General features: G+C 42.3%; 1 protein-coding gene across 1 annotated transcript in view; it reads right to left on the bottom strand.

Annotated features, from left to right (window-relative positions):
- Nucleotides 1-25,219, bottom strand: part of dnah10 (dynein axonemal heavy chain 10) — a 111,534-nt gene that overhangs the window by 27,466 nt on the left and 58,849 nt on the right. The window contains exons 33-61 of the mRNA XM_060907535.1: nt 24,545-24,697; nt 24,248-24,436; nt 21,876-22,022; nt 21,556-21,747; nt 20,878-20,996; nt 20,624-20,782; nt 19,113-19,248; nt 18,137-18,259; nt 17,915-18,046; nt 17,512-17,728; nt 16,211-16,330; nt 15,818-15,963; nt 15,579-15,731; nt 15,172-15,432; nt 13,466-13,638; nt 13,281-13,374; nt 11,959-12,126; nt 11,682-11,870; nt 11,421-11,595; nt 10,252-10,455; nt 8,118-8,198; nt 7,320-7,517; nt 6,960-7,121; nt 6,672-6,846; nt 4,311-4,492; nt 2,438-2,574; nt 2,016-2,233; nt 1,356-1,577; nt 929-1,076 (exon numbers count right to left, since the gene is read on the bottom strand). Of these exons, the coding sequence (XP_060763518.1) occupies nt 929-1,076; nt 1,356-1,577; nt 2,016-2,233; nt 2,438-2,574; nt 4,311-4,492; nt 6,672-6,846; nt 6,960-7,121; nt 7,320-7,517; nt 8,118-8,198; nt 10,252-10,455; nt 11,421-11,595; nt 11,682-11,870; nt 11,959-12,126; nt 13,281-13,374; nt 13,466-13,638; nt 15,172-15,432; nt 15,579-15,731; nt 15,818-15,963; nt 16,211-16,330; nt 17,512-17,728; nt 17,915-18,046; nt 18,137-18,259; nt 19,113-19,248; nt 20,624-20,782; nt 20,878-20,996; nt 21,556-21,747; nt 21,876-22,022; nt 24,248-24,436; nt 24,545-24,697 (4,773 nt within the window). The remainder of the gene's footprint in view (nt 1-928; nt 1,077-1,355; nt 1,578-2,015; nt 2,234-2,437; nt 2,575-4,310; nt 4,493-6,671; nt 6,847-6,959; nt 7,122-7,319; nt 7,518-8,117; nt 8,199-10,251; nt 10,456-11,420; nt 11,596-11,681; nt 11,871-11,958; nt 12,127-13,280; nt 13,375-13,465; nt 13,639-15,171; nt 15,433-15,578; nt 15,732-15,817; nt 15,964-16,210; nt 16,331-17,511; nt 17,729-17,914; nt 18,047-18,136; nt 18,260-19,112; nt 19,249-20,623; nt 20,783-20,877; nt 20,997-21,555; nt 21,748-21,875; nt 22,023-24,247; nt 24,437-24,544; nt 24,698-25,219) is intronic.

Here is a 25,219-nt window from a genome sequence, read left to right as displayed (position 1 = left end):
TTCGTTCATAATTAAATTCCTGACAAAATGCTAAAATTTCCTCGAGTTAACAAACAAACACCTCTCTCCATTCCAGATATCACTCTCGCCTCGAGTTAACGGGTTTGTGTGTAAATGGCGCCCTCAGCTGGTAAACAGACTACATTACGCTGGCTGTAATATTTTAGCTGTAATGACTGTTTCGGGCCACTAGATGGCAGCAAATAATGACTCATTTAGCGGTTTAGGAAAATGTGGCTAAATTAAATTAAGATAAAAATGAAAGTTGTTAGATTTCATTGCATGTAATGATATGTGATATAATTAAACGATTTAATTTCTTCTAAAATTAAACACAGCACATGTGGAGTGTTAATGTGATCGACATAAAACAAGGATATTACACCCAAATATCCCATCAATCCAAATACCCCAAACAGATCATTACTCTGTTATCTGTAAATATCCCTACATAGCTAACTGCCCCAAGACCAACATGTACCCCCAGTGCTAATTCACAAATGCGGCTCCAGAATGGATTAGCTCCATATCCAAAAATACCCTCCTAAAGATACTTACCTCCACAGCTAAATACCCCCAGCTAATTTATTCCCCATGAAGTTATTCGTCTTATACTGGCAAAAACCTGCAGCTAACTACCCCAGTGGTTTATAAATAAATAAATCCTACTCCCAGTTTACTGCCCCCACAGCTAATTTGATTATTAACTGTCCCACATCCAAAAATATCTCCATTATCCTGCCAGCTTTGCCTTTTTTTTTTTGCTAAAAATAAAACCCCATATATACCACAATGGTCTGATGTCTGCATTTTTTTCCAGTAGTACACATCACCCATTATTGCGCTCTTGTGAGTGTCAAAATATATCTTAAAATCCCACACAGCAGCAGGCTCTCTAACCACAATAGACACAGGAACATTAACAGACCCTGAGGTTGTTCTTCTCCTCCTTCTTCTTGATCCAGTTAAGCGCTTGCTGTTGAGGGTCGATGCACAGAGGGAAGCGGCTGGCTCTCGTGGTCAGGATGCCATTCTGCACGGACAGCTCATCAGGAGGGAGACCTTCCGACCCCCATCTGCAGCCACACAACCATGAAGGAGGTTTAGAATCAGGGGTTCACAAACTTTATGATCAAACAACTTCAAGTGGACATTATGAATTTTCTCTGACCCCAAGCTTTGACCACACTACACTTTTTATTCCAGATTTATAATTTAGGACTAGTGTAACGTTTGAAAATTCATGATATGACAGTATGATTAGACTTGTCGGTCTCGTGGGAAGGACGAGCTTGTGTTTCTCAACCCAACTTTTCATCGATTCAGGAGGTGTGTGAAACGGTAACATCTTGTACCTGCTGATCTCGACCTCGTCGGTGAGCAGGTTCTCGATGCGGAAAGGCTGGCTCAGGGGGATGCCTCTGTCCATCACGTCCTTCTGCCACACCTCGTACACCATCTCGTCTCGGAAGTCCCAGCTGAAGGCTCCTTCGTAGCTCAGGAAGGCGGCGCAGATCAGACAGTCACCCAGCAGGCGCACTCGCCTATCCTTTAGCTCCTTGAGATCCTCCATCCAGCTGCAGGGAAAAAATTCTTTTTAACTAAGAACACTTTCTTCACTTGAGTGGAGTTACTCTCACCAACCTGACGTTGGTATGCTTTTATAACAGTATGATTTCTTATTTATTTATGAACTCCTAGCTACTGTTCTTGCTTATTAAACAGTCTTTCCTTCATCAGTCGCGATTGGTCATGTTACGGAACTCCTCTGTCCCGAAGACGTCAGAAAACTTAAAATTACAGCTTTACGTCTGACACTGGAGACTCCTTCTATAAATGTTAAATAAACGTCTCCTTAGAGAAAACTTCACTGTAACAATTATCAATATAGAAAACTAATCAACACCTTCTGACCAATCACAATCCAGAATTCAATACTGCTGTGGTGTAAGAGAGTGTATATTAAATTTTGCAGACTGATAAATTTTTAAGGAGCAGTTTGTTCTTTTTCTGACCGCTCGTTCTCTGATCCGAGTCCAGTGATGAGCTTGTCGGCAGCGACGAGCCTGCGCTCCATGAGCTCAGCCTCCTCCTGCAGCTGCTGCTTCTCCGCCATGGCATCATCGTACTTCTGTCTCAAAGCCCCCAGCTCATTCTGGATGCCCTCCAGCTCGCTCTGGATGCGCTCCAGCTCACGCTTGCTCTGGAAGTAGTTCTTCTCCAGCTTGGCCACCTGGAAAACAGTCATGTTTATTATTGACCTGTGAAGAAGTAAATAAATCTGACAAAGCTACAAAACTCATTAAATAATATACATAATTACTCGTCTATACATAACTACAGTCCCATCCATAAACAAGAAATGCTCCCTTTTTTTTTAGATATTTAAATTCAGTTTGCAGTAAAGCATGAGCAGAAAGTTAGATGTTTATTAAACCTTCTCTCTCTTGGGTTTGATCTCTCGGGCTACGTCACAGTAACCCATGACGGCCTCGACGAATTTCAGCATGCCAGAGCCGGCTTTACTGATGGCCTGCATCTCCTCAAATGATGTGTTCAGGTTCTTCAGGAAGCCTGATGAGAACAGAAGACAACAGCATGAGTGTTTGTCATGTTAATACCATCTATAAGAGCAGCTCTGACAGCAGTGCAGCTGCATGTCACAGGTTTATATTAATAGACTCTTCCTGCATTACTTTCTAAACTAAAAAGCATGGAATTGATAAACTGGTCTCCTAACGAAACTGACACAGTTTTGGGTTCGGGGGAACCCGTTGGTCCTGCCGGAACGTTTGCGGCTGGTTACACGATGGACACGTGGGAGCGGTGGCGGGTCGTGTGCCTGGCGATTCTTTCTGTGGAGGACATTGAAGATATCTACCTATTCAGAACCATGATTACAGGACTTTTGCTGATTGGATTAGGCATTGCCCTGGTATATCGAGGAAATCAGACAACGGTGACAGCTGTTCAAAGCCCCACAAAGCTGCCCGATATTGGAGTGGTGGGCAAAGCTGTTGGCACTTGGACTGTGGACATTCAGAACTTTAACCACAAAATGGTTGTTATCTCGGAGCAGCTTTCGGCGCCCTGAGACAGAACCGGCCTTGTTTTAGGCCATTGCTGAGAAAACATTTCCCCCTGAAGGTCAATGCCGGGAGACACTCTGATTCCTCAAATTCCTCTCTCACTCTCCGCGGTCGCCATTTTTACCCCCAGTGTGACAAGCGGGTGCGTGACCAGTGCCTTCATGGCTGCAGGAGCGGACGGCTGCTTGCTTGCGCTGGATTACCTCTCTCAAGTCCCGTGTTTAAAGTGTACCTGTGTTGCAGTTGTGCTTATGCAAAGTTTTTTTTTAAATGTTCCCACACTGTACTCCTGACAGGAGCATAGTGGGGGGTGTTCTTTTTTTTTCCTTATCTCTCCTCATGCTGTGTTTCCTTTTTATCTTTATCCCTGTCTTCCTGTCCTGTCTACCCTATGTCAATTGTATGTTGTATATGTACGGACAGGTTGACGGCTAATTTCGCTGGTCCATGTGACTAGTGACAATAAAGGGCATCATCATCATCAATGCACACGTTTCTATAGTAACAGCTCATTCACAGGGACTTGTACAGCGGACGCGCCACATAAACAGATTGTCTAATTGTTGATATGGTGAAGTTCGAAGGCGTCTCTATCTAGTGTCAGCGCTTTGTGACAGTCGGATAGATGTAAAGCTGTAACTTTAAGTTTCAGAGGAGTTTACGCTTCTTCATGGTTTCTCAGTAACATGACGAGCTGTGCTAAATTCAAGATAGAGGAAAAAGAGAGTCTGGTAACAACATGGAACTACTGTTTATAGCTGTAAGTGGCAACAGGAACTAATTTGTTTTCCTGGATGAGCCGCCAGACTAAATGTAACTATAAGTGGATAAAAATCATGATGTCTTGTAATTTCCTACACAAACATGTAATTGTTCTCAAATTGCTGTGGTGTAAGAGGAATAAAACACTTAGGAACGTGCTGTTATAGGAAAATATTCAACTTTGGGGTGGTGAGAGTAACTCTGCTTCATCACAACTCCAGGTGGTTGATTATTTTCCTCTAACAGCATGACACAGAGTGTTTTATATAAGAGTGTTACAGGTCTAATAACAAATAACAACACAAAAGTTTCACAAACATTTTACTTCCATCACCTGTTAGTTTATAGTTAGTGTATCGTTTAAACTTCATAAACTGGTGCGCATATTGATAAAAAAATCTCTTACTGTCAAAAATAAATAAACAAACAGGAAAATTAATTTATCACAGCACATCTCACCTCGTACAGTATTGACCTGTCCCTTGCTGATGGAGTCGCAGTCCATCTCCATGAGCGAGCGCAGGAAGTTGGCCTCTGACATCATGCCTTTAGCAGTCTTCCAGTTAATCTCTTTATAACCACGTATGACCAGGATACACTCACACACCACCTGCACCTGGTGCGGCGGCTTGGCGAAGGATCTGCATGACGCAGGGAAGACCACAGGTGACAACACACCCAAAACAAACAAGCAAATAAATAAATCCACAAATGACGTTAGACACAACGTTACTAGGACAAAAATGGAGATGGATGATTCTAGTCTGTAATTTAAGGTTATATTTTGTAAATGATGGTTTGCCTGGGCGGCACGGTGGTGTAGTGGTTAGCGCTGTCGCCTCACAGCAAGAAGGTCCTGGGTTCGAGCCCCGGGGCCGGCGAGGGCCTTTCTGTGCGGAGTTTGCATGTTCTCCCCGTGTCCGCGTGGGTTTCCTCCGGGTGCTCCGGTTTCCCCCACAGTCCAAAGACATGCAGGTTAGGTTAACTGGTGACTCTAAATTGACCGTAGGTGTGAGTGTGAATGGTTGTCTGTGTCTATGTGTCAGCCCTGTGATGACCTGGCGACTTGTCCAGGGTGTACCCCGCCTTTCACCCGTAGTCAGCTGGGATAGGCTCCAGCTTGCCTGCGACCCTGTAGAAGGATAAAGCGGCTAGAGATAATGAGATGAGATGAGATGGTTTGCCTGAAGTTCGTTTCCTTGAAAAGGATGTGAAGAACAGTTTGCACTTAAGTCTCCATCAGTTCAGTACTCCAGACTTCAAGTTAAAACAGAAATGATTCTGGTGTTGATGTTTTGTGTTATTTTATAAAATGCTTTTATGTGTATGTGTTGGAAGAATTATTGTTTACACTCAGATTATTACTGTAACACTGGAAATCTTCAGCTTTGGCTGAATGAGCCCTATTGAACTCACTGACTCACTTGATTCACTGAACAACAAAGGATCGAATCTTGGTCATGACCAAAATGATTCACTGAGTCAAGTTTGACACACACACACACACACACACACACGGTTACAAATCCAACTTCCATAAGTCACATTATTTCATTATCTCTAACCGCTTTATCCTTCTACAGGGTCGCAGGCGAGCTGGAGCCTATCCCAGCTGACTACGGGCGAAAGGCGGGGTTCACCCTGGACAAGTCGCCAGGTCATCACAGGGCTGACACATAGACACAGACAACCATTCACACTCACATTCACACCTACGCTCAATTTAGAGTCACCAGTTAACCTAACCTGCATGTCTTTGGACTGTGGGGGAAACCGGAGCACCCGGAGGAAACCCACGCGGACACGGGGAGAACATGCAAACTCCGCACAGAAAGGCCCTCGCAGGCCACGGGGCTCGAACCCGGACCTTCTTGCTATGAGGCGACAGCGCTAACCACTACACCACCGTGCCGCCCCCACAAGTCACAGATGTTTAAAAAACATTTATAGATATAACATTTTTTAAAAAAGGTGTAATGACCAAAAGATTCACTTATTCAAACAATGAGTCACTGAACGAAAGATGATTCACTGAATCACATACAGTTGAAAATCGTTTTGATAATCATGATGTGGGTTATGGATATGTGTGGAGATGTAGAGCGCTGGTTTCCATGTTTCAGTTTTGAGGTTGGCGATTGCGAAGCTCGTCAGCAGTAATTGAACAAAAGAAATGACTCAGTACAGGGCAGTGACTGATACCGATTCACTTTAGTGACTCTTAAAGAAAAGAACCGTTTGGCAACAAAACATGTCTCATCTGCATTATCAGGGAAGCCTGGTGTTCATGTTACATATACACTAGGATCATGTAAGATTATGGAATACACAAATATAAAAAGCCCCAGTAGCTTAATGGATAAGGCACTGGCCTCCTAAGCCAGGGATTGTGGGTTTGAGTCCCATCTAGGGTGGTAATTGTTTTGGGCGGCACAGTGGTGTAGTGGTTAGCACAGTCGCCTCACAGCAAGAAGGTTCTGGGTTCGAACCCAGCGGCTGGCGAGGGCCTTTCTGTGTGGAGTTTGCATGTTCTCTGCGTGGGTTTCCTCCGGGTGCTCCGGTTTCCCCCACAGTCCAAAGACATGCAGTTAGGTTGACGTGGGGCGGCCTTGGGCTGAGGTGCCCTTGAGCGAGGTACCGAGCCCCTGACTGCTCCCCAGGCGCTCTGGTGTGGCTGCCCACTGCTCTGAGTGTGTGCGTGTGTTCACTGCTTCAGATGGGTTAAATGCAGAGGATGAATTTCACTGTGCTTGAAGTGTGCATGTGACGAATAAAGAATAAACCGCGGCTCTCAGGTGAGAATCTCCAGTGTGCACTCACCTGATCTCAGTGACGTCAGACTTATCCAGGTCCTGCAGGGCGGTGCGAGCTGCCTCCAAAGCAGGCAGAGCCTCGGCCAGAGAGCTCTCAGCATCCTTTTTCTCAATGGAGATCATTTGATTCTGCTCTGCGATCTCCTCAGCCTTCTCCTCTGCTAGCTTCTTCTTCTCCTCAGCTTCATTAAGAACACAGCAGTTAGCATGATCCTAATCATATCTATCATCCAAGATATCTGGTAATCAGGGTCAAAAATCAGAGCCATATTGGTTTATGTATATTGACACTGACCGACGGTTGTGTTGGTGGAGATCTCATTCAGCAGGATCTCACAGGCGGAGGACTTCTCGGCCAGAACCACCTTCTGCTCAGCCAGCTTGGTGTTGAGCTCGGCGAGCTGTACGCTGGCCTCCTCCAATTTATCCAAACCTCCTTCCAGTCGCTTACACTGGCCTACAACACACACAGAGCAGAAGGTTTTACCAGATGTGGTCTAACCCAGTTTTCCTGGCTTGGATGTTTAAAAACCAAAGATGGTTGAAAAATGCACTTTTAATTTAAGTTAATTTAACTGTAGCATTTATTCTCAACTCGGTTCCTTTATACACACGTTTAAACACACACACACAGAGCAGTGAGCTGTATCCTCACCGAGGATGTACTGGTCCTTGTCCTCCAGTAGGGTGGAGTAGGTGTTGATGAAGTCCAGGTAGTTTTTGGGGGTGACGTAGTTACTGCGGCGCAGCTTCTGCTGGAACAAGATGCTGTACTCACCGACCAAGCCGTGCACCATACACACGTGACCTATCACTGCCTCGGTATGGTCCTTGGGTATCATCGGGCTCTCACCTGGAACAGGAGATGAACCAACACAGTGAACAGATAATCTAGATACACCAATTGGTTACCCATCTGCAGCAAATATCTCTACAATTCAAGCTATATAATCACCATTTTAATATTTATCTGCCCTGTGGTTCCAAACATGACATGGCCAAACACCTGATCAAGATAAAGTTAACTTTATAGTGTATAGTATCCATCCATCCATCTATCCATTATCTGTAGCCGCTTTATCCTGTTCTACAGGGTCGCAGGCAAGCTGGAGCCTATCCCAGCTGACTATGGGCGAGAGGCGGGGTACACCCTGGACAAGTCGCCAGGTCATCGCAGCAGTGTATAGTATTTTAATAATTTTTTATCTTTAGAGTAAAGCTTTCTGACATCTTCAGGACTGAGGAGTTTATACTTTTTCAGTTTCTTAGTAACCTAAGTGAGTACAGGAACTAACTTGTTCTGCAGATATTAAAATGCTAACTATCAAAGGATAAAAAGCATAATGGGTTGTACTTTAGGAAATAAACATTTTTAAATCATCAGCAAATAAACTACTCCCCTATTGTGCTCTCTTTATATCTGTGTATAAACATGGCGTTTTTATAGACTTACCCAAGAAGGACTGTGCGACTGCATGTAGAGCCTGAGGAGGCCACGGGAGGAACCAATCAATACCGGTGTTATTCACAAGCCCTGAACACACACACACACACACACACACACACACACACACACACACACACACACTCATTAAGGTGCCCAATGACTCCATTATGTCTCCAATACAGTAATTTCAGAATAACAACATTGGAAACAACACTCAGAAAAGATTATACACTGCAAAAAATGATGTCTTAGCAAGTGAAAATAATTATCTTGAAAATAGTTGAAACGATCGAGCATTTCCTATTAGAAAAATACAAGACGCCTATTCTGAGATTATTAAACCTAGTTCTAGATTGCAACCAACTTATTCTAAGATGTCTTATCAAATAAAATTATCTGTCCATGCAGCATCATTTCACTAATTTCAGTTTTCAATATTTTTGCAGTGTATACAAAGACAACAAAAGAGCAAAATACTTACAAAAGTGCCTTAGAGGAATAAAAAGTGAAATAAAAGTTCACATTTATATTATATTATATTAATGAATATAATTTTGACTGAACCTGAGCATTTTTGTTACATAAGATAATTTCTGTGAAATCCTAACTCATATTAAATATCTACGGAAGCGTATTGTTGCCACACTGGAAAAAAGAAAAAAAAATCCGTATCAGAAGGAGTCCGACCTGCTGGCGGTAGCGTAATTTCTCATTTATTGGCTGGAGGAGCAAGGATGGCTCCATGGTTACAAACTACTGTACATCCAGGGGGTCAGACTCATTCCTCCTTCTGTACAGCCCCATGAATTTTAAAATCCTTTTGAGAGTGTGCATAATTATTAGTGTCATCCACTGTATTCAGTAACAGTAGACTCTTGCCATGTCTCAACCCAAGCATGAAATAGAACTTAATCAAATCATGTAAATGAGCTATATTACCCAGTTTATTCTCCACACACTTCATTCAAACCATAGATTCAAACATGAGTTTAAAGTCAAAATGTTATAACATGAAAAGTTTCATGTTTTAACAGTATAAATGATCATGTTATAACTTGAAATGGTTCACATAATAATGTGAAAAATATATTGTTATAATACTAAACTTAGGCGGCACGGTGGTGTAGTGGTTAGCGCTGTCGCCTCACAGCAAGAAGGTCTGGGTTCGAGCCCCGTGGCCGGCGAGGGCCTTTCTGTGCGGAGTTTGCATGTTCTCCCCGTGTCTGCGTGGGTTTCCTCCGGGTGCTCCGGTTTCCCCCACAGTCCAAAGACATGCAGGTTAGGTTAACTGGTGACTCTAAATTGAGCGTAGGTGTGAATGTGAGTGTGAATGGTTGTCTGTGTCTATGTGTCAGCCCTGTGATGACCTGGCGACTTGTCCAGGGTGAACCCCGCCTTTCACCTGTAGTCAGCTGGGATAGGCTCCAGCTCGCCTGCGACCCTGTAGAACAGGATAAAGCGGCTACAGATAATGAGATGAGAGATGAGAATACTAAACTTTTCACGTTAGTATTATAACAATATATTTTTCACATTATTATGTGAACCATTTCAAGTTATAACATGATCATTTATACTGTTAAAACATGAAACTTTTCGCAGTACGGTGGTGTAGTGGTTTGCACGGTTGCCTCACAGCAAGAAGGTCCGGGTTCGAGCCCAGTGGCCGGCGAGGGCCTTTCTGTGTGGAGTTTGCATGTTCTCCCCGTGTCTGCGTGGGTTTCCTCCGGGTGCTCCGGTTTCCCCCACAGTCCAAAGACATGCAGTAGGTTAACATGGGGCCGCTTTGGGCTGAGGTGCCCTTGAGCGAGGTACCGAACCCCTGACTGCTCCCCAGGCGCTCTGGTGTGGCTGCCCACTGCTCTGAGTGTGTGCATGTGTTCACTGCTTCAGATGGGTTAAATGCAGAGGACGAATTTCACTGTGCTTGAAGTGTGCATGTGACAAATAAAGGTTTCTTCTTATTATGCAATACTGATTTTTTTTTCTGGTGTGGCCATAATACACTTCCATAAATATCATTGATTTCAGCATTTTTTAACTGAGGGTGCATAAACTTTTATATTTATCTGTATCATGCAGAGTGAAATATAAATATATAAAATGGCTGCCGCACATTGTACACCACCTCCCTTTTTACCTGGGAAGTTCCTGCAGCGTGTTCGGAGGACGTCCCCTACAGGAGACATGCCCAGGATGATGTGCAGGTTGCTGGCACTCTTGTTCACGAAGTACTGCCACACGCTGTCTTTGGACGGCCCCGAGCCCATCTTCAGAGCCTCGTCGCGGATCTGGTTCAGGATGGACTCCTTCTCGTCATCAGGGAACAGCGCTGGAACCATTCCTGTACGCACAGATGATCACAAAGCTACATTCCATACCAGCACGTCTTCAATATGATTTATGTATGATTTCTTTGTTTTCTCTAACGCATCATACACTTATAAGTACTGTTTCGTGATGAAACACCAGTTGAGATTTTAAAATCCTATTTGTGGTTGGATGATTGATAGAGGGGTGTATGGTCCTGTTGATCAAAAAAGAGTGGGTGTGTCTTTAGACCATTAATGATAATTAATCGGCAGGTTCCCCTTCTTGTGTACCATGTCACGTGTGACGTGGCACAGATTATCAGCAATGGCGGATAGAACGCGATTGTCAGCTTCGGAAAAGAAGCGAAGGAAAATAGCAAGTGATGCCCAAAGGAGACGGTCGATGGTGAATATCGGCACAGCAATCGACAAGTGGAAATCGCGTTCTATCCGCCATTGCTGATAATCTGTGCCACGTCACACGTGACGTGGTACACAAGAAGGGGAACCTGCCGATGACATCACGTTTCACTACCGCGCGGAAATTAAAAGGGTAGGTGACTTTGGTCGCAAAATTAATATACTTGTCGTTGTCAAAAAATTATGTTTGATATATCATTTTGAAGCTAAAAGATTTCTCTGTCTAGCCATGTTGTCATAAAACATATTGTATTTTATGCCAAAGAATACATCCAATGGTGGAATGGCACTTTAAGACTATAAATGCTCAAGTGGGCGTGTCTTTGAGGCCAGGTCGAAATGAAAGCAGTGTGCCTTGGTATCCATATGTAGAAATAAGAGTGGCTCCAAGTGTGTGTCTCTTAAAGACCATAGATGGTAATGTGGGCGTGTCTTTGAGTTCATATATTAATTCTTCAACAAGAATGAAGAAAATAATTGGCACTTGTAAAAGGCTCCAGTCATTTTCAGACAGTGGTTTTATAAATTTTGCATACATGGTGATGCTGTTATTGTCCAGAAATCCAAAACCATGTACCTGAGGTGAGCATGTTGTTGATGAGCTCCAGGAAGCCCTCCTCGGCCACATGAGCATCAGTAAAGAGGAACACAGTTTTCTTATTCTCAATGCCCAGCTTTATGTAAAGAGTCTTCAGATCTTCACGCAAGTTATTCTCCGAGTATCCTCGACTCAACACAATCTCAAACACCTCCTACAGCCAAAACACCTCACCAGATAAGTCATAGGTCCTAATTTTAGCAATACTACTGTGGTTCTGTTATTAGAAAAATGTATTACCTCACATCCTGCAGTGAAAGCAGCCAGTTTGGTTAAGGACTGTTTCCCAGACCCTCCCACTCCCACTAAAAGGGCGTGGCCACGGTCCATCCTGATGATACGATGGATTCTGGTCAGGTGGTCCAGCGCATCATCAAAGAGCACCAGGTTCATCTTGGTCTTGCACTCGTTGTACTCCTCAAGGATCTCCTGTAAGAGAAATGGAGAACACCAATGATGTGGATGATGCTAAGAGTTCATGTTTCAGAGATGTATCGAGTTCACCTGATGCCAGCACCTGGAAAAGAGCCTTGCAGGCATCGTAATCCTGAATGTCCTCATAGACTCTGGGCTCAGACTCGGTGAGAGCTGTTCTGTAATCTCCAAACAGGATGGGGTCTCTCATAGCTGACTCCAGATCAGATTTGAAATGCTCCTCTATCAGGTTTTTAATGTGTCCCTGGACCTAGAGACAGCAAACACATTGACAATAATAAAGATTAATTAATAGCTGAGTGTAGCCTGGATAAAATATATTCATCACTTATTGTTTCATATATCGGCTAACATTAGCTATCCATGTAGACATCGAGCAGTGAGCTTGAAATGTTAATATTCAGAGATAAGATTTCCAGATATACATGTTCTAAGTAACGTGTTGCTGATGAACATCTTAAGTAATTATGACTGATTCTTCCATAAGTGATCTTTAAGGTAAGGTTGCTGAAATGTCACTTTAAAATTTTCTGTCATTTTAGCATGTACACTCGCATGAATGAAACACTCGTTGTTGGACTGTTTTCAGAAAATAATCAACCCCCATTAAAGTTGATTACATTCCTATAACAGCAAGTCTGGAAGTGTTTTATTCCTCTAATGTAACAAAAATTTATTAACGATTACAATTTTTACGATATATCATACATTATGAAGTTAGCTCCTATTCTCACTTGCACTATAGCAGCTATAAACAGTAATTACTTCACCAGTCTCTCTTTTTTGCTCTCATGAAGTTAACAAGACCAAAAAAACCAACCAAACAAAAAAACCATAGCTTGTCATGTTACCAAGAAAATGAAAGAAGCGTAAACTCCTCTGTCCTGAAGACGACAGAAAGCTCTGACTGTTACACAGCACTGACACTGGAGACTCCTTCCATAACTGTTAAAGTTTACAGAAAACTTCACCAAAACAATGACTTTTTAAAATACATTTATGTGACGCGTCTGCCGTACAAGTCCCTGTGAACGAGCTGTTACTATAGAAACGATAACATAACATATAAAAAGAGAGTGCATAAATTTAAACATGCACTACTGTCAGAGCTGCTGTCATAGAAAATTAATCATTAATCAAGATCTTCTGACCAATCACAATCCAGAATTCAACAGCACTATGGGAAGAAGAGGTTGTGCACAGTGTGCGAAAATTAACATCTTGGATAGAAATTGTTATTCTTAAATTACGTTTTTTTATAAAAAAGAGAAAGGTTTGCTGATTGCTCGAACCAACACCAGAACCATTCACCGGTGGATCAGTAGGAAGAGAGACAGCATGATGAATGAAGAGAGACATGTGGTGCTAGTGTTTTAGAAACCGTCAATGGATGGAGTGACTCACAAGAGCTTTGTCGGTTTCGTTGATGAGCCTGTCATGGAACACTCTCAGACACTCGTTCCTCCAGACCCGCACAAACTGCGTAACCGTCAGGAACCTGCAACGAATCATGATCAGAAACAATGAAACAAATTACAAAATGAAGGTTCTGTCTGATCAGAGGCTATGTAGCAGAGGAGTGTTCTAACCTCTCTTCGTTGGTCAGGACCAGGCCGTTATACACCCTGGACAGATCCCTCAGGTTGAAGATGTAGTGGAACTTCGAAGGAGTTGGCGGCAGGTCTTTAATGATGGCTTTATACAGCTCCAGTGTGCAGAAGGTCAGTGTTTCACAGATTTTCTGAACGCTTTCCTCAAATGGCTTTAAAAACACCAGAACTCGTTAGCTAAACAGTAGAAACAGCACACGTGCATATACATATATGTTCTATCCACATTCACTGGATATGAGCAATCGTGCACTCTGATTGGCTACTCTACTACTAGGCTATCAGCTCATATACCATGAGGAAAGAAAAACAAAATGGCGGCGCGTGTTGCTGAACCAACCGAGGACTAAATAAAAACTCTACTTGAAAACAAAACCCCAAAAATACAAAAAAAGCAACAATTGATGGTAAAAATGTATCTTTTTTTATCTTTCAAGAATTATTATTATCGCATTTTTCACAAATTGCTCCTGTCATTTCTCCGGTTTGTTTAGATTCTAAGCGGAAATTATTTTGTTGGACATTTTGTATAAAGTTCTTATTTATCGAATTTGCAAAAAATAAAAATAAAAATGCTCTGTTTCTCAAAATCCAGTGAATGTGGATAGAATAAAACCGTTATTCCACTCAATCTCGTCGTACATGGATTATAGACAACTCGGTGCTACACACCTTGTCACCTATCAGCTCATGTACGACTCGATTTCGTGGAATAACTGTTAAATATATATATATATTTTGCTTCATTTATTTATCAACGTCTTCCTGAGAAGTAAATTATTCCTTATCCCACAGCACTGCTGAATTCTGGATTCTGATTTGTCAGAAGGCGTTGATTAATTTTCTATAACATCTCATCTCATTATCTGTAGCCGCTTTATCCTTCTACAGGGTCGCAGGCAAGCTGGAGCCTATCCCAGCTGACTATGGGCGAGAGGCGGGGTACACCCTGGACAAGTCGCCAGGTCATCACAGGGCTGACACATAGACACAGACAACCATTCACACTCACATTCACACCTACGCTCAATTTAGAGTCACCAGTTAACCTAACCTGCATGTCTTTGGACTGTGGGGGAAACCGGAGCACCCGGAGGAAACCCACGCGGACACGGGGAGAACATGCAAACTCCGCACAGAAAGGCCCTCGCCGGCCACGGGGCTCGAACCCGGACCTTCTTGCTGTGAGGCGACAGCGCTAACCACTACACCACTGTGCCACCCCTTTTCTATAACAGTATTTTCTAAAACAGCATTAAAAAATATATAATTGTTGATCCGGTGAAGTTTTCCATAAGGACAAACATGTTTACTGAACATTTATGATTTATGGAAGGAGTCTCCAGTGTCGGCGCTTTGTATCAATCAGAGATATAACTTAACTATAACGTTAAGTTTTCCGACGTCTTCAGAGCAGAGGAGTTTAAACTCCTACATTAAATGTAACTATAAAGGGATAAAAAGTATGATGTGCTATTCTAATTTATAATAAATGCAAAAATTGTAATCTTTGACAAATTACTGTGGTACAAGAGGAATAAAACACTTCAGGGCATGTTGTTTATGCATCATAACTGCATTAGTGTCATAAGCTGAGGAACGTAATGCTAGGTGCTCACTAGCTAGCATCATGATTGTGTCTGTCTATTTTTAACTAATTGCTGTTTTAATAATGCGTCTCTCACCCTTGTGTGACCCTTCAGGATCAAGGAGTAGATAAGATGCAGAGATTCCTCCTCGGGAAACGGGATGTTGAACACACTGAAGAGGGAGATGAAGCGAGGATCCACCTCGTTACGACCTCCTCCTGCTTTCCCCATAGCTGCGATGAAGCCCAGGTCCTTCAGCATCTTGCAGTTGAGTTCTTTTCCCCGGTCGTACATCCCGCCCCTGTCCAATAGCAGCTTCAGCAGGGCTATGGGCTGCTGCGTGCCATACTCATCCACCTACGAGCGTGAACGAGAGGGAAAAAACCCATAAATACAGTATATTCATACACAGTGAAGTTCAGTTCATATTTGTAGATGGCAGCAAGTACCAACGTGTGTGTGTGAACACTGTTTTTTTCAATAACATGCACTATTATACACACTCGTGGCATGTTGAGGTCATCCATAAACACCAGCAGTCTTTTGCCCATGGGAGGGCCGTAGGTCTCCTTGGTCCTCTTCTCAACGCTGGCCTCCAGGTTCCTCTGTAGATCCATGGAGGTGGTTCTTGATGAGAAATTGATAGTCAGAACCAACTGGAATACAAAAAAAAAAAAGTTTCAAACGTAATGGTCTGACATTTAAGGAATACAGCATAATGGAAAACATCTGCGTGACTAACGGTCGTGTCGGGGTTCAGACTGTTGAGGAAGTTCTGCGTGGTGGCTGTTTTCGAGGTTCCAGACTCCCCCACCAGCACGACAGGCCTCTTCACCGTCACCATCTGCTCCAACAGCCAGGTGGTGCGAGTGGTGTCGACGGTGGGCACTGAAAGAGGGCGGTATAGATATCTATAGCAGATCATCTTAAAGAAATATTCAGCCAGCAATGTTCTCTTTATACGAAACGCAGTCCATCTGCTGAGTCTATAGTCTCCATGCTGATGCAACTAAATTAGTGAGATTGTATCCACAAGGTTGTAAAACAAAAACAGAACACAACATACTGTAAGCAGAAAGAACAAACATGATAAATTAATGCTTATTAAAGTTTAAAAGTATGACTGTAACTTTACCGAGAATGTCGATGAATTTGGTGTCAGGGTTGTGGATGTATTTAGGAACCAGCGAGCTCCAGGGAGTCCATTTCTTTGTGCTCGCATCGAAGTGGAAATCATAAAGAGTCGGCAGGAAACCTGAAACAATAATACAGATCTGTAACATCTAATCTATACAAAACAACGGAAAGGCGTGATTAATTCCCTTTTCAGGTAGAGATATGGTGTTTATTCACCTTTTTAAACCTGTAAATGAGATGGAATTTGTATAAAGAAAAACACTTTTAACGTCAAGTTTAACTCTCCTTGATTAAATCCCACCCCAGCCCTGCCCACACAGTGATGTCATACTTTTAAAAAACCCTCACATCGTAAATCTAATATTTAATATCATGCCAGTATAAGTTTAAAAACATTATTGTGTTTAGAAAGTTCTTCATTCATTACATGCTACTTTTTTCTTCTTTTTTTTTCAATTTCTGTCTATCTTTTTTCCTCCCTGTGAATTTTCTTGTTTCTTCTTTTTTCCCATTTCCCTTCATTTTTTCTTCCTTCCTTCTTTCCTTAGATTTTCTTCTTCCTCCATCTTCCCAATCCCTCTTCTTTCTTTTTTCCTTTTCATTTCATTCCATTTCTCCCCGATCTCTAATTAGCCTTCTTTCTTCCTGTTTCATATTTCCCTTTTTCAGTTCTTTTTTGTTTTCCCGCCTTCCTTCCTTCTCTCCCTCCCTCCCTTAGATTTTCTTCTTCCTCCATCTTCCCGATCCCTGTTCTTTCTTTTATTTTTTTGTTTTCCTTCGTTCCTTCTCTCCCCTATCTCTAGGTAAGTCTTCTTTTACCCTGCTTCATATTTCCCTTTTCCACTTCTTTTTTCAATTATTTAAGTTTTCGTTCTTTCCTTCCCTCCCTCCCTCTTTTAATGTTCTTCTTCTTTTATGTTTCATACTTTACTTTTTCAATAATTTCTGTTCCTTTTTATGTTTCCCTCCCTTCCTTTTCCTTCTAGTTTTCTTCTTCCTTTGTCTTTCATGGTTTCCCTTTTCTTTTTCACTTCTTTTTTCCCACTTTTTTCTTTTCCTTTTGTCTCTCCCTCCTTTAATTTTCATCATCCTTCAAGTTTTCTTCACTCTGTCTTTTTCTGTGTATTTTTCTTACTTATTATCCAGTTTCTCATGAATAAAAAAATTAAAGATGGACCAACTTTTTAGAAGTGCATGGTAACTCTTGAGCTGGAAATAATTACACACAAGAAAAATCAAGGCCACAACAACCAAATAATAAATAAAAAGAAAGAGAACCGTTTTGATTTTGAAAATTACCTGGTAGTTCTCCAGGGCTGGCGAGCGTGTTCTCATCGTGGACGATGGTGAGACAGGACAGCCTCTTAATGAATTCATCAAACGTCTTCCGGCCTCTGTCTAAGAGCGAGGCTCCGAGCGAGCAGTACAAAGCTTCGATGAAGAAACTCTCCAGCTCGTCAGAGGAGAACTCTGCAGGTTCTAGCAGAGCATCCAACATCATCGACAACTGCACCACCTGCAGAGCAGAAGACCATCAAGGTAGAGTGATCATCACCTACAGACTTTGAGTTTGTGCTGTCTTTGTGCAGGTAAGTTTAAAAGCTGTTTGAAATTAAATATACACAACCTTCTCATTACTATAAAAATGTAATCAGATAAGACATTAAATTATTTGTCTAATAGTGAAATGTGATCAGCTCACCATGTTCAGATCAGTCTGTGGGACGATCGTCTTCAGTTTCTCTCCTTGTTTCCCGTCTATGATTCCCTCCACGATCATGTCGATGGTGCTGGGGACGTATTTCTCGAACAGTCTGTTCAGACCGTCTTGCTCCTGTGACCAAAATTTGTATTAATATCTTAAAACGCAACTCAAGAAAAGAAAGTTACCACACTGTTATTGCACTGCAGGTTCATCTCTTACTGTCGCAGGCCTGTTGTTCACCCATTTCTGCCAGTAGGGGGCATAGCGGAGATTTTTGGGGTCCACAAACACCATTCCACAGCGAGACACGGTGGCAGGAGAAGCGTACTGCAAATCTCCAACCTGAAAGCAAACATCTGGGTGAAATCTCATCTCAGGTTGCTATTCAGACAGTCACACTCTACAAAAACGGGATGCTTGTGCAAAGTGTAAGATAAGATAAGATAAAACTTTATTATCCGTAAAACGGAAATTTGATTTACATGATCTACCAGATGCCCTCAAGACATAGAAACAACACACATCAAACAACATCAACAAACATTCATCATAAAAATAATTTAAAAACTAGTTGAAAAAAAAAACCTAGTATGTGGTCTACAATAATGTGCTCATTTGATCTTCCTCTGGTTTAAGAGTGTGATGGAATGTGGCACAAAGGAGTTCTTGTATCTATTCCTTCTGTAACAAGGCACTCTGAAATGCCTCCCAGAAGGCAAAAGCTCAAATTCACTGTTCAACTCCATACCAAAGCATCTGTGAGTAATGATACTCACTTTACACCAACATCAAGGAACCAGTTAAACATAAATCAGTTTTAAATCGCAATAAAAAATGAACAAGACTTAGCAGTATGAGCTGTTCATGTCCAGGTTGTATTAGCGCCCTCTTCAGGGCAGTCTGAGAAAAAAAAACATTCAGTTCAGCACTGACTATGGTGGAGTACAGAGCAGATTTCCTCGTTGTTTTTTTTCTTATATACTGTTATATAATCCCGTATAGCAATTTGAGTTGCCAAAACAGATTAAAATCAAACTGTGCTGTTGCTTTTTCAGTAGCTCGTACAGAATCACAGCTGAAACATGTCCAGTGTGAATGGATGGAAGGCAAGTTACACGTAATGTTTGACACAGTGATTACGTTATACATCCGGCATGAACCCAGGATTAATCTGTAAATCATTGACTGTCATCACCTCAAACAGGAGAGCGCAGTGACCCTGGAGACGGATCCTCTCTCCGTTAGCGAGCGTCAGCAGCTTGTTATCATCCATCACCGAGTTCATGTTCTCCACCCACAGCGCGTCTACATCCCCGTCAAACAGGATGTACCTGTGGGGTGCAATAAATGCTGACTATTAGTGTTCATTCATTAACACCGCATCAACCTTAACGCGTTTAATCATTATGGGCTGCATTCAGTCCAAAAGTCAGCCATATGTCCTTGTTGGATTTGTATTCATTCTGCTCAGCTACAAGAGCATTCGTGAGATCAGGCACTGATGTTGGGTGAGGAGATCTGGGGTGCAGTCGGTGTTCCAGTTCATCCCAAAAGTGTTCAGTAGGGTTGAGTTCAGCCAGGGCTCTGTGCAACCTTGACACACCATGTCTTCATGGAGCTCAGTTTGAGCACGGGGGCATTGGTGTTGTCAGAGTGGAACAGGTTTGTGTCTTTGAGTTCCACTGAAGGGAAATTGTATGTGTGGGGAGAGTTACAGGTATTCAGAGTCAGGTTATGCCCCTGCTTCACATTCAGATCATCAGATTATTAAAATGATCTGCGTGTAGTTCACGCAGTTCATGATGTTTCCAGGTTTTTCTTGAACAGAAGCATCAGAAGAACAGAAGCAGGGCTTTTTAATATTGTCTAAACACATTCATTGGCCTTTAAACCCGAAAAAAAAAAACAGGGATAGAAAATACGGACTGAAAAAGAATAAAAAAATTATTTTTCCTGTTGCTGTCAAAGTGTCAAATACGATGTGACATAAAAGCAAAAGACAATATAAAAATCTCATCTCATCTCATTATCTCTAGCCGCTTTATCCTTCTACAGGGTCGCAGGCAAGCTGGAGCCTATCCCAGCTGACTACGGGCGAAAGGCGGGGTTCACCCTGGACAAGTCGCCAGGTCATCACAGGGCTGACACATAGACACAGACAACCATTCACACTCACATTCACACCTACGCTCAATTTAGAGTCACCAGTTAACCTAACCTGCATGTCTTTGGACTGTGGGGGAAACCGGAGCACCCGGAGGAAACCCACGCGGACACGGGGAGAACATGCAAACTCCGCACAGAAAGGCCCTCGCCGGCCCTGGGGCTCGAACCCAGGACCTTCTTGCTGTGAGGCGACAGCGCTAACCACTACACCACCGTGCCGCCCACAATATAAAAATGAAAAATAAAACAGATTAACATGATGCTATATGAATGAGAAGATGGTGAGTGTTGAAATAAATCTAACGGAGCTCTAATATTATCACCAGTATATTGCTGCATGAATAATCCGAGCTGTAATTAACACTTTTATTATTAATCATTCTGAGTTTGATTTCATTTAATGACCTGGCCTCCATCATCATTATTCTTTTATAAGCAGTTTATAAAAGAAGCACTTATGCACTTGCCATCATTTGCCAAATTATGGCTCTAATTATCAATTTTCTGCGGAAGCATTTGCAGACTGCTACCTTTTCTTACCTTTTCTCTTTTTTGTCTGTGGGTTTGTTGATGTCTCGGAAGATGTTGGACAGAATCCCATCAGTCCAGTCTCGAGTATCAGGATCCAGAATGCCATAGAGCTCAATCACGCTCATGGCTTTGGGGTTTAGTGCGTACAGTCTGGTCATCAGCCCCAGCCTGAATGGCACACGATACACAGTACGGATAGTTTAGTTATAGAATGCATAGATACACAGTACGCACAGTTCAAGAGACGTTTAAGAGGCAGAGACCTAGTCTGGGCTTGGCACAGAGTACTAATAACCACAGATTTGCCCCCTCCCGTGGGTCCCACCACCATGGTCGTGTGTCTGGTCATCATTGTCTCGTACATCTGGACCACTTTATCCACCTGCAGCCAGAACATAAAAAAGACCAATAAAATCACCAGCGCTTTGGAACAGGGAATTATTTTATACTATATAGCAATGGATTTATACGCAATGACTTTAGCTCAATGGTACTCTTAGTCCTTGACCTAGTACAAGAATATGTTTTTGAAAGAGACTGCTAAGTGCTTCTTTAAGGGCATCTGCAAAACGATCTAAATGTCAATGCAAATGTAATGGCTGGGCGATATGATGATATAATACCAATATCGTGATATCAATTCAAATATCGCGATATGAGTATCATGGGTTTAATCAGGTGTTAACAAATCCTCAGCAGTCCTGTTGAATTCTGGACTGTGACTGGTGTTGATTAATAATTCTATAACAGCAGCTCTGACAATAGCATAGGTTTATATTAATGCACTCGTTCTGATATATTACAATTTCTATAGTAACAGCTCATTCAGGGGTTTTTTTTCCTAAACAAATATCCAACGAGTTCTAACTTAAGCTATTCATACAGAAACATCCAGAACAGTCTCTTCTGAGATAAATCTATGTTAATCTCCATGGAGGCACCTGATTGGGCAGCAGAATGTATTTATTCTCCTGCAGGATGGTCTCTACAGCATCATTAAAGTCGGGGTAGCGCACACGTGGGCAGTCCAGTCCTGGGAACAGGTCCGAGATCAGTCCCAGGAACAGCGGGACATCCTCGAAGACAAATTTTGGGAGGTTCATGTCCCTCAGAGCTCGCATCAGCACCACATCCTGACAGAGAGAAAAGCAAAATATCAGCACTAAAGGTTTACTAAACCTCTCAGCAGATCAGGGGACAGTTTAGTATTAGTTGTCAAGGAAGTGAAAAGTTCTGTTTAGGATGTACAAGTGTTTCTTACCTCGTTGAGCTCAGGGGATCCTCTCTTCAGCTCTCCTGCCATGACTAAAACAGATTTGAGCGCACGCAGCCCGAAATCATAGTGAGACTGTTTGGACAGCTGCTCCCGGGCCAGTTTATACAGCACCGTCATCTTCTTCGCCAGCACCTACAACACAGAAACCACGATTAATCAGATCAACATTTACGTTCACTTGGGTAATCTGATAATACTTAAATGCAGGCCATAATTAGATTTGTTTCAAAATACATAAAATGTGCACAATCTCCACAAAAAAAAGAATGTAACATAAAATTGGAATTTTCTTCTATAGTTTTTTAAAGGAGCTGCATACCTGGATGCTGGATAGTAAAATTACAGATGTATTATATACTAGTTTGTTACTACAATTTAATTAAATTAAAAGATATGAAGAAATTAAAGTTTGGACCCTAGCTGTTTAAGAGTTTAGGAACACTACCAGTACTTAAAGTGCTGATGACACGTTTTTGACATCTTTGGCGATGTTTTATAACATAAAAAGTAATTCCCGATGATCCATATATTAATTCACGAAGGCGCCTATTTTACAAGTTATGATGATAAACGCGGCTATTTGGGCAAATTTGACGGGGCTGCAGCACCCAGGAGACGAAAGAGGAGGAGGGGCTATATGACATCAGCGAAAGAACCTTCCTCCTAACTTACCAGTTTGTTGTTGATGCAACAGGTGTTCAGTTTATAATTATTAGTATTTTTATTAGACATATATATATATATATATATATATATATATATATATATATATATAGTTATTATGCCTTCGTGTTGTGTTGCCAGCTTTTGCTCCAAAACCTACAAGGATGGGGTAAGTTTATTCAAGTTTCCCAGAGATCCCGAGCTGCATGCGAAGTGGGTGAAGCAAGTCAGGCGCACTCGTGACAAGTGGGAGCCCTCACCAACATCCGTCCTGTACTCTGAACACTTCGATTTGGATTGTTTTGACACCCTTCCCAGCTTAAAGGAATCTCTTGGGTGTTCAGTTCAGCACAAACGTGTGTTACTACCATCAGCAGTGCCTACACAGTGTTGTCAGATTGGGAGGTTTCCCGCCCAGTTGGGCGGTTTCAAGTGCATTTTGGTGGGTTTTGAACATATTTTGGGCTGGAAAACGTCAGCAGTATCTGTTTCCAGATCTGTTGCCAGATACTGCTGAAGTTTTCCAGCCCAAAATATGTTCAAAACCCACCAAAATGCACTTGAAACCTCCCAATTGGGCGGGAAACCTCCCAATCTGGCAACACTGCCAGTATTCCGGAGGGGGTCTACTAGTAGCTATGCCGGATCCAAAGACAGTCCTCCTGTCAGAACATGTGTTGTGAAACGACATAAGATAAAGGTACGTAGAGCTATAGATTCTACATGATAATCATAAATGTAATCATAAAGTCGGCGTGATATCAGTCATGTATTTGCTTGTGAAAGCTTGCGGCTTTCATGTAACTGCCGCCTAGCAACGAGAGGCAAAGGGTAACGAGGGTAGGCTATCATAGATTCTATTCGGAAGAGATCAGCACAATTCTAGACTCCCAGAAGAGGAAGAGCTAGCACTAGAGAGTTCACCGGCGTTTTCATGCGCCATTTCCATTGAGTAGAACCAGAGTAGAACAGCCAGTGAACCGCAGCGTGTTCTTCCGCTGATGTCACAACATGGCCGCGAGCCACGGACCCAGTTTTCTTGCGCTGTGCAATTAGAAGTTGGATATTCGCGTAACAACAGCTTCTTTTCACGTAATTATATCAGAAATCTAACATGTTTGCCATGTTGTATAGTTTATTTAAGAAATTGCATAGAATCATGTTCATGTCATCAGCCCTTTAAGATGAATAAATGCAATATAAATATGAAAATCACAACAAATTTCTTATTTCTGAGCTTATTTTTGAAGGATGAAAATACCACATAATGTATTTCTGTATTAATGTATACATAAATTTCTGTATTTAGTATTTATGGAAGGAGTCTCCAGTGTCAGCACCTTGCATCAGTCGGAGTCACTTTCAGAGGAGCTGACATGTCGCGGTTTGTGGAACGACCATTTATAGTTGCTATAACATAAGCGAGAACAGGAACTGACATGCTTCTGGGACGTTCCAAAGATTAAATGCACCAATAAATGGATTAAAAAGTATGACATGTCAATCTTTAATCAATACAAAATTGTCATTGTTGTTAAAATGCTGTGGTATATGAGGAAAGAAACACTATGCTGTGACATGCTGTGATGGAAAAATAATCAATTTTGGTGTGGTAACAGTAACCGTGCGCCATCATTATTTTTTGACTACACACAACTACTTGAACTCTATACTAGAATATCTGAGATGGTCACCTTGGCCATGAGGAAGCCTTCTGAGAACAGCATGATCTCACAGATCTGCTGGAGGTCGGGAACGATGACCACCACAGGCCGGAACAGAGCCTTCACCGATTCGGGAAGTTCAGTACGCCCGGCGTAACCCGGGTTCATGGTGATGAAGATCCCCATTCGTGAATCCAGACTGATCTCCTGACCCTCAAACTATCAGCAAATCAAGATCATACATGACCACAGGATTAAAATTCCCTTAAACTCCATGGCATTAAAACGTTTTAAAATGAAAAGATGACAGAAGATGATGCAACTCACGTGGAAAGTCTTGAGCTGCAGGATGAGCGCGTGGCGGATGGTCTGGATCTGGGAGGAGATGACGGACAGCACGGAGGCATCGATGCGGTTGAACTCGTCGAAGCAGCCCCAGGCTCCACACTGAGCCAAGCCAGAGAAGATCTTCCCAACGGCCTGGATAGGAAGAGGAAAGCATCCAGCTCATCACTGTACTACTGCAGATTACAACCCAAATATTGAGTTTGCAATCAGTAGTGGGCGGTTTAACGATTGAGCCACTATACTAGTTGTAATCTTCTTAAAACTTTTAGATGTTTTGTACCTGTATGGAGTGATATTTTTCCTTCTTTTTCTCCCCATGGGGTCTTGCCAATTCCCACCCATTAGCTAACTCTCCCTATCACAGCACAGCCACCAAGTAGGAAGGGTTAGAGCTCACACTAGCCTATTAGCTAGTGTCACTGTGATTGACAAGTGAAGGAAGAATATGCCCCTCCCACTCAAAGAGCACAACTGATTTTGCTCTCTTGGACTCCCAGACACTTTTTGTTTTCAGGATTCGTATTTGTGATCTCTGCATGATAGGCCGAACGCATTTCTGTTACGCCACTCGGGAGCCAAGTTACAGATATTTTGTTCCATTATGGGATACATTTACATTAGAAAACAACATGTTACACAAAGAATAATATATGC

This window comes from Neoarius graeffei, chromosome 24, assembly GCF_027579695.1.
Source record: "Neoarius graeffei isolate fNeoGra1 chromosome 24, fNeoGra1.pri, whole genome shotgun sequence".
Taxonomy (NCBI): Eukaryota; Metazoa; Chordata; class Actinopteri; order Siluriformes; family Ariidae; genus Neoarius; species Neoarius graeffei.
The sequence above is the reverse complement of the archived record's forward strand: the minus strand, read 5'-3'. Positions and strand labels throughout refer to the sequence as shown.